General features: G+C 43.4%; 1 protein-coding gene across 1 annotated transcript; it reads right to left on the minus strand.

The window, feature by feature from the left end:
• On the minus strand, positions 1-8,338 carry LOC135082361 (histone deacetylase 3). The gene is made up of 8 exons (XM_063977154.1): positions 7,836-8,338; positions 7,382-7,570; positions 6,908-7,182; positions 4,121-4,308; positions 3,046-3,186; positions 2,108-2,217; positions 1,186-1,304; positions 1-205 (listed from the first exon to the last, which is right to left on the minus strand). The coding sequence occupies exons 1-8, from the start codon at positions 8,074-8,076 to the stop codon at positions 155-157; spliced, it is 1,314 nt and encodes a 437-aa protein (XP_063833224.1). The 5' UTR covers positions 8,077-8,338; the 3' UTR covers positions 1-154.
• Between the last annotated feature and the right edge of the window lie 1,713 nt (positions 8,339-10,051).

Consider the following 10,051-nt stretch of genomic DNA (forward strand, 5'->3'; position numbering starts at 1 on the left):
CTAAAGTTTACAACCCGCTAGTGGTGGGCACAGGTTCACTCTCACTCGTGTCCGGCACGGGCACCACTGTGACGTCGGTGTCCGGGATGGGCGCCCCCGTGTCCGGGCCACCGGACGCGTCGGCGCCGGTGGTGGCCGAGGGCGTAGGCGTTCGCTACGGCTCCTTAGTCTCGGGCGGCGGCGCGGGAGCCTCCTTGTCGTTGTCCTGGAATTAGAAACAAGTCTTTTAACGTTGTGTTAAGTGCGATTTTGCAACAAAATGAATTGCTTGTGTAGCTTTCGCCTACAACTTCGTCTATGTAGATTTTAGTAAAAAGTAAAAAAAGATTCATCAAAATCCGTCCCTAGCATAATCTTGTCTTTAGAGTCAAGTCCAAGCCAAAGCGTAGTGTGCACTTGGACCCATTTATGATCTTTGTGCTTTTCCTTTATACCAAACTATTCTACGTTATTAGAATAGAATTAGTTCTCGGATGAAAGGAACTTATAGTCTATTGAGGTTAACTTTTTAGGTATTCTTTGATTTAGAGCTCGCGCGCACGCGTGTTTTTGTCGCCGTAACTGTTTCGTCACTCATGCCAGTCCATGGAGGTGCGCGCACGTAGCGACTACGTGACAGTGACAGAAACTTTCCACGTACGCGCGAGCTCTTAGAGATGAGGAACCCAACAAAATTCTATCAACACACCTCTACTAGGGTGTTTAAAAGCGCTTCTTAAAAGCCTAATCGTTCAAACTAAAGTCCGGTAGCCGAGCAGATAGAATTTCGTCCAATGACCCTAAGCTACCCATCCTTATCGCTCACGCGAGTTGCGACTGTGCGACGGGCGGCCTCAGTGAACGCGCGAGCTTGGGGTCATTGGACGAAATTCTACGTGCTCGGCGACCGGACTTTAGTGTGCGGCTAGGCTTAGAGAAGACGAACGCAAAAAAATTCAATCAACACGAGGGTTTCCAATCTGTGGGAGATTTTAAAATACTACTATCAGCAACCTTGATAAACACATCGCTACTGGGTGTTTCAAAGCCCAAAATTAAAACACTACCGACTGCGCGACGGGCGGCCGCAGTGAGTGTGCGAGCGCGACAGCAAATAATTACGCGCGAGCGATAAGGAGCTATATAAGCTTGGGGTCATTGGACGAAATTCTATCTGCTCGGCGACCGGACTTTAAAAGACGTTACCTTCTCGTCGTCATAGAACTCGTTCTTGGCGTCGACGATCTTGTCGGCCTCCTCCTGCGTCATCTTCACGTCGGGGTCGGGCTCGTCCTTTATCCGGTACTCCTCGGGGAAGAAGTCGCCTGCAATGAGGTAGCGGCAAATTAAAAATAAGTATAAGGCCGTTTTCACATTAGGGCGTGAGAAGCGCGACAGCAGCGTTTTTATAATGTAAAGGCATGCATCCGCTGTCATATAGTATGAATGAAATTATCGGCAGCGCGTCTGTCGCGCTGCTAAAATAACTAGCCTAAATGTGAAAGCGCTCTAATAATATGCAAATACTTGTTCATACCAAAAATTTAAATAGTCGAAAAAGAAATGATCAAAAATGGGTAAAAGCACAAAGCTTCTCTCTTTTCTCCAGGCTAACCTCGAGCTATAAAGATTTTACATCTACCTATATTTACTTTTCGCGGAAAGGGGCATAGTGTGAGTGAATAAACCACGGATACTCTCGGCGCACTTAATATGGGACTCTTATCTAGGTTTAAATAAGACGTCAATATTTAGGTGATAATTTATTGCTTGACACAGGTTGTCAATGGTTCACCATGGTGTCAAAATCCTCCAGGTATATGTATAAAGCCGGGGAAAAAAATCTGAACACCGCGGTACAAAGTACAGTGACATCTATTGGCAATTATCACAAACAAGTATTATGGAAGGTATAAACAGTGAGTATATCAAACGCATTCGATTTCGACTGCGTAAATGTATAACGAACAGCGCACGTAGCGGAAACTTTCAAGAACTAAAATCTTATTATTATTTTTTAAACGCAATGCCATCACCGCATGGAAACAACCCTGTACAAGGGTGCTGAAAAAGGCCCATAGACTAAATAAATAAATTAAGCCAATTTTAAGATTAATAATGAAGGTACCTGGCACATGGGTCATTTGAACAGCTGGCGAATGCTGGCACATCTTCAGGTTATCGTACACGTGCTTCGTTATCGCCTCCAAGTACTGCTTGCTGTTGGCGTTGTTTGTGCTGCGGACAATACAAATCAACAGCTGGAGCAGATTGGTTACATAAATAGGGTTAGAGCAAAACATATTCTTTTGTATAATATAAGATTTTAAACTTTCGCGTTCCATTTCAACTGAAATAGAAAGACACGGGTCTCTACGATAGCTAGCAACGTTGAAGATTATACCACAGAATAATAATAAGTACTACGTACAGAAGTTTTACTTCGCGAAGGTATTTAAAAAAATGTATGCTCAATGTCATTAAAAATATGGTGTAATTTAGCCTGTCTCAAGAGTCAAGCACCATTTTGTTGACAAACGTCAGTGATCGGCACTGCGCCGAAGCTATAGGGCTGACTTCGGTAAAATGATGTAACGTGAGGTGTCAAACTGCGGAAAATGGCGGAGGAAATACATGATTTAGCATGAATTATCATGAATAATATTAACTACTTATTTACCTCTCAACTTGTGTCTTGATGGTGTCTTGAGGCAACTTAAAAAAGTACATTCTGTGTTTTTATTATTATTTAGGCAGTTTCGTGCGTGTTTTGTTTTCGATGTAAACTCGCGGAGATGAACAGGCCTGATTATACGAAATACAACAAGTTGATATATTATTACAAAAGTAATCTATACTGTTCACATGCAAACAGAAAACTTAGCAAGTGAAAAATGTTGGACACTACTGAAATAAGTGTAGTGTTCACATGCAAACAGAAAACATAGCAAGTGAAAAATGTTGGAAACTGCTGAAACTTTACTCTGTTTAGTCCAAATGTTAACTGGCACAGAATTATTTAATGCGTTAAGCTCAAATAAAAAAAAACGCCACAAACGAACTTACTTGCCAACCTCTGGATGCAGCTGGAAGTCTGGCGCGAAGAACTCCAAATACTCGGTGTAAGGTAACTCGTTGGATATGTTGTCGTCCACCAATAGGGATGTCTCGTACGTCCAGCAACGCGCGACGTTTCGTAAGGTGTACCTGTGAGGAAAACCAGTAAACTTTAATTAAGTGGAAAGAAAGTACTCTTAGGCTGAGTTGCACCGTCTAACTTAGACCGTAACTATAATGATAACCAGGTTTTTTGTATGGAGTTTGACAAATTTTTGACGTTTGGCATGGAAAGTATGATGGTGCAACCCAGCCTTACCACAGTATGATAGAAAAGGAAACATTATTTTTGAAAGAAAACTGCATCCAAAGAATTCCGAAAATTCGCTTGCCACGCTCGGGAATCGAACCAACTAAAATCTGTTAAAATTACACCGACTAAAATATGTTAAAATTACACCCTGTATTTTATTGCACGAAGCGGTGACGAGCCACAATGCCACTGCCAGCTATCTTTTCGTCGTCGACCTTGACAATGCTTGTTTATTTTGCCGATTTTCATTTCGACCAAAGGACATCCACTACTGTACAAAAGCCTCCTGCACTACCCGCGACCTAGCTATCGACTAGATCGTCAGTCTACCAAGAGGGAGTGGGTGCTCTGCCTATATTACGTCACGGATCAGAATCCGTGTTTGTCATTCGAGAACTTTTCGGCCTTAATGACCAGTTTTACAGTTTATTTCATTACGTCGCATCCTTAGAAACTAAATACTTGTAAATATGAAGACTAAAAACTGAATCGCAATATGTGTTGGTAAGCGCACAAACTCAACAACGTCTGGACCAATTTTCCCAATTCTTTTTTTTTAATGTTTGTTGAAGTCGGATGGTTGAAGAAGAATGGTTTTTACGGCGAGAAGAATTCGAATAATTTCCGGGAAAACCCCGTGCGAAGCCGCGGGCGGAAAGCTAGTAAACAATAGTAATAAAGGTTAACTGGCAGAAAATGCCCAATAAGAAATGTCCATTAAGTTCGCCTTATGTACCAATTATATGACATAAATAAATAAATATATCTCACCCTCCGCCCCCAACCACGAGCGTAGGCACGTTAAGGTTCTTGACAAACTTGACGCACTCCCCGTGGCCGCGGGTGGACAGGGCGAAGCACCCGAGCCGGTCGCCCGCTAGCGAGTCCGCGCCGCACTGCAGAACTATAGCGGTGGGCCGGTAGAACTCCATCACGTTCGATATCACCGGCTTGAACACCTGGGAATTAAGTACTTGATTAATTTCTTAGCGATTAGAGTCGCTTCTCAAACTTACAAAAAATCGTAGATAGTCAAAGCAATGCTGCACAGCAATGAGGCCTGGGCTGGGCGGCCATAGTCTCCTGCGAAAACGTCATGTTGCAAAAGGAGGCCGCCGAGCGAGAGCGCGAGGACGATCCAAATAGTCGCATAAACAACTTGAAAAAATCGAACTGCCTAAGGCGGGAATTGAACGACTGCGATTCCAACTGAGATACTTAGACACTGGATAAACCGTTCAATTCCCGCCTTAGGTAGTTCAATTTTTTTCAAGTTGTTTATTTAAAAATTTGGTTCATTAAAGGACAGTGCCAATCCATGTATGGAAGTTGGACCAAGTGCTGCCCAGAATGAAACTATAGTGCATTTTGTTCCTCATGTCAATACTAATTTGTAAACCGGAGCGCACTGAAATCTATCCCTGGAGTTAGGAGAAAAAAAGAGTTTTGTTTGGAATTATTTACATACAAAATACCATCGATGTATACCTAGTACGCATTAGATTTCGCGATTTTAGCATTAAATAACACTCGCTATGTTGGACTTAACCATACTGCATCCGTACACCTTACTTTAGTACGACTTCGACATTATTTATAAGCGATCAAGCGCTGTTGCAGTAGTTTGGTTAGTTGACCGAAATTAATTATTTCCAAAATGGAGCAAGAAGTTTTAGCTTACAATAACTTCAATAATCGATTGTAATACACCAATAAATTGATTTTTCGCAAGGATAGAGAACTAAAACTTCTTGCTTCATTTTGGAAATAATGATTTCTGTCAACTAACCAAACTATTGCAAGAGCGCTAGATCGCTTATAAATATTGTCTAAGTCGCACTAAAGTAAGGTGTATGGATGCAGTATGGTTGAGTTCAACATAGCGAGTGTTATATAATACCAAGATCACGAAATGTTATGCGTAGTACGTATATATCGATGATATTTTGTAGGTAAATATTTCAAAACAAAACTCTTTTTTTCTCTTAACTCCAGGGATAGATTGAAGTGCGCTTCGGTTTACACATTAGTATTGGCCTGAGGAACAAAATGCACTATGGGTTGATTCTGGGCGGCACTTGGTCCAGACCCTGGCACTATCCTTTTAATTCACTTTTTTTTAAAGAAAGAATTTGGCAGGTATTTGACCGCAATCACACCTGCCTAGGCACAGACCACCGACTTTTAGTTGGCCGATAGTTGGGTCGGGCTGATTATCAGTATGAAGATGTATGATAGTGCGCACATTACACCGATCCGATTCATCATACAAATTAAAATCGGGCATAACTATCGGCCGACTAAGGCTGGTTTTAGTGTCACGCGGACTGTCAGTGCGGATCGCTCCGCACAGCCAAGTTGTATGAACTGCTAGGGAGCGGAGCGGTTCCTCCGGACCGCATTACTCTAAAACGCTCCCTAGAAGTTCATACAGATTGGCTGTGCGGAGCGGGTCCGGACCGGACGGTCCGCGTGACACTAAAACCAGCCTAAAAGTCGGTGGTCTGCGCCTAGAGTGAGATGCAATATAGAATGGTACATAGTGCCTATTCAGTCGCCTTGAAGAGGCCCGGATTATAGTGTACGAAGGACAGAAGCAGGCAGCGAATTCCAGTTCCTAGCTGTGCGCATTATAAAAGAACAAAACGCTTAGAGCGGTTTCACATTAGGGCGTTAGTAGCGCGACTGCAGCGCGGCAGTGGAGTTTTTATAATGTGACGGCATGCATCCGCTGTCACGTAGTATGAAATTTTCGGCAGCGCGTCTGTCACGCGTTTGTCGCGCTGCTAAATCGCCTAAATGTGAAAGCGCTCTTAGTGCAAGCTGGTGGAATCTCACAATGTAGGCCTTAACCTAAAAGCTGCCAGACTTGGGCGCCTTCAAATTAGAGGCGTAAGGAAGAGCTGCAGTGGCTCCACTAATACTTCATACAATTTCTAAAAGCGCAATGCACGTCGTGCTTATCATTGTAGTGGCAAACTGCTTGTATTGGTCTAGGAGTTTTCTATGTATATTATATAAATGTTTAGAAATAAAGTATTAGGTTGGTTCAGGACTACATTCATTTAGAGGAGGCGACAATATGATCGCCTCCTTTTCCTCTCCTCGGTGATAGCCAGCGGGCCGGGGGCGTGGGGGCGCCCCCGGCCGCATTGCACAGGTCACCACCACCGTCGGACGGGAACAGCTGTGTGCTCCCAGCTGCTCCTGTCGCCTCCCGTCCTGGGGGGCTTGTAGGGCCCGCCGTGCAGGCGGGCAATCGCTGGGAGGGGCTGTGGTAGAGAAAGGCTTTGTCTGGAAACCCACAGTTTCCTCCCACGTATGGTGAGTGACGGAGCACCGGGGTCTTTTTAATGGGTATGCCTTGTCCTTCTGACTTGGTGAGCCCCACATAACCTACCCTGTTCCCGCAGGGTAGGTATGCGATTCAGTGCGTTTTTTCCCCGTAAAAAAAAGGACTACATTCATATGATAGTAAAGGCTTTCCTTAGTTCGGGACCACATGGAAAAAAATGTATGTTATGTAGTGATTACTCTAACTAATAAATATGATCTTACCTGCACATAGCTTTGGTCATCAATGCCTTCCTTCAGTGGCACATTCACAGAGTAGTATCTACCACTTTCAGCGCCAATTTCATACATATCTCCCGTACCGGGGAAGAAGTAATTGCCGTATTTGTGGAAACTGACGGTCATTACTCTATCCGTCAGATAAAAAGCCTCTTGAACGCCGTCTCCGTGGTGCACGTCAATGTCTATGTACAGAACTCGAGGGTGGTATTTAAGCAGCTCTAGTATTGCTATCACAATGTCGTTTACGTAACAGAATCCTGAAAAATATGAAGTTCACAGTTACACAAAAATCGGAGGATACCTTTGAGGATGTAATGCAAACTAAAAAATAGGGTTTTCTAAATGACAATTCCCCAATAATGCATATCTTGCAATGATTTTTAAAACTTTTAGGTGAAAATTTAAATAAAATATACAGGTGTGAAAAATATACGAACAAAATTATTCTACTCTTACCTGAAGGTTCAAATTTTTTAGCATGGTGCAGTCCCCCTGACCAGTTGATAGCAATATCACATGAGTTATTGTTTAACTTCATGGCACCTTCCAATGAAGCACCGGTGTACATCGAACAGAAATCAAAAAGTCCCTCGAACACAGGACAATCATCGCCTACGTTGTAATGCAGCAAGTCTTTTGAATAACCTTACACAGAAATTAATTTGATATAATGATACTTTAAAAATATTTGAAGCAAGGACCTAGCACAAAAAAGTGACCAACGCATCTTTTAATGTTTATTGAGTAGGATTAAAAGGGTCTAATATGTTATTAAGTAGGATTAAAACGGAACATTACTTTTTATAACAAGGTATTATGTTTGTAATTAGGTAGGTAATGCATAGCAAATCTATAATTTGACAATACTCATAATACTTTAGCAGTGAACTAAAAAATTCAAGTGGCTTACTTTGTATATTTTGTGGGGTGACATTCTGCAAGAACTCGATGTAGTCTTCACTGTGGAAGCGACACATGTCGTGGGCACTGGCTCGGTAAGGCTTGTAGATCTGCATCTTTTTATGCAGACCATAGTTGAGGACCAAACTATGCGTCACGGATAACCTGTGAGGTTTCATAGGGTGCCCTGGCCCATAATGAAAATTCCCCACGTCCGCGTTATAAAAATAAGCAACCCGATGCTGACTCATATCGGATAAACAAACACGTATTCCTTCAAAATGTAAATAATACCAAGAATTAAAGCAATCACTATCAAACGTTTAGTTAGTTGAATGTCACCTAACATAGCTACTCCATTCTTTTATATTGAAATCACGAAACACTAACACAATGTGGGAATAACTATTGTATTTTGTAAGTTGCCTAAAACCCGAAAAAAATACTTCAACGCACAAAAATTCTGAAGAAAACTGTGAAAATGCAGTGCAGCACCAACCAACAAACACAAAATCACAGATTATAAAATCAAAATCACAGATTTGAAAGAAAAAAACCACAGATAAGGAAAACTTAATGTGTCAGTGACAAGAATCACTCTCATCTCATGCCGCTTTTAAATGAGGATCAGTACTGTTGTAGAAAATTCAATAAAACTAGTATCTACGTTAATCTTTAAGACATAAGAAAGATATATCTTTTTGAATTATCCAAATCGGACCATTACTTACGAAGATATTAAGTAATAAACATAGGCCGTTTTTGCCGCTAAAAGTCAACGTACGCAGGGCCGCGTGACGTCATTATATCCGAATCGAGCGCAGCCGGCGTACTATTGGGATGGAAAATATTTTTTTCCAGCTAAACCATCAGTTTTAGAAAAAAACTTTTAATAACATTTATTCATCAAAATAAAGTAACCTATCGACCAGTAATTTAAAAAAATAAAAATTGTGAAAATTAAGTATCGCTATGTCCAAAAACCACATTTTCATAGGATTCGATGCAATGCGGAGACGCGGTTGGGGTGAGTGTAACTTAATGATTGTTTGTATTGAACATAATAATACATAATGCTAATACCCAGTTTCTGGCCTGGGGGGGGGGGGATAAGTCATACCCAGCTTATAGCCTGGGGGGAGGGGCAAGCCTTACCCAGCTTCTGGCCTTGGTGGGAGGGGGGGAGAGGCAAGTCATGCCCAGTTTCTGGCCTGGGGGGGGGGGGGGGGGTGGTAAGTCATACCCAGCTTCTGGCCGAGGGGGAGTCATACCTAGCTTATGCTTATGGACTGGGGGAAGGGGCTAGCCTTACCCAGCTTCTGGCCTGGGGGAGGGGGGGGGGTCAAGTCATAACCAGTTTCTATGGGCTGGGGGGAGGGGCTAGCCTTACCCAGTTTCTAGCCTGGGGGAGGGGGGGGTATGTAATACCCAGCTTCTGGCCTAGGGGGAGTCATACCCAGCTTATGCTTATGGGCTGGGGGGAGGAGCTAGCCTTACCCAGCTTCTGGCCTGGGGGATGGGGGGGGGTCAAGTCATAACCAGTTTCTATGGGCTGGGGGGAGGGGCTAGCCTTACCCAGTTTCTGGCCTGGGGGGGGCGGGTATGTAATACCCAGCTTCTGGCCTGGGGGAGGGGGGGGGGGTCAAGTCATAACCAGTTTCTATGGGCTGGGGGGGGGGGGTATGTAATACCCAGCTTCTGGCCGAGGGGGAGTCATACCCAGCTTATGCTTATGGGCTGGGGGGAGGGGCTAGCCTTACCCAGCTTCTGGCCTGGGGGGAGAGTGAGGGGTCAAGTCATACCCAGTTACGGGCCTGGGGGGGGGGTAAATCATACCCAACTTCTGGCCGAGGGGGAAGTCATGCCCAGCTTATGACCTGGGGAGAGGAGGGGGGCGGGGGAGTCATACCCAGCTTCTAGGCTAAGATTAAATAGATTTCCAGGAGGGAGCAGCTGTCCTTTCCTGCAGCAGCTGGTCCGCCCATGGGAACGGCGAATAGATAGGTAGGTACGTAGGTTTAACTCAGAAAATCTAAATAACAGGTAGGTATTGCGTGTACATCGAAATGATCTGCATAGAAATGTCTTGTAGCCTAGGCAGAGTGTATCTGCCTCAGCTATACCTTATTGTTAGAAGTAAATAAATTAATACTTATACATTTTTATATTTTACTTGGAAGAAGATATGACTCTAACAACACTTATGAACACTTTATTTGAATAAAT

The sequence above is a fragment of the Ostrinia nubilalis genome, chromosome 21 (genome assembly GCF_963855985.1).
Source record: "Ostrinia nubilalis chromosome 21, ilOstNubi1.1, whole genome shotgun sequence".
Classification (NCBI taxonomy): Eukaryota; Metazoa; Arthropoda; class Insecta; order Lepidoptera; family Crambidae; genus Ostrinia; species Ostrinia nubilalis.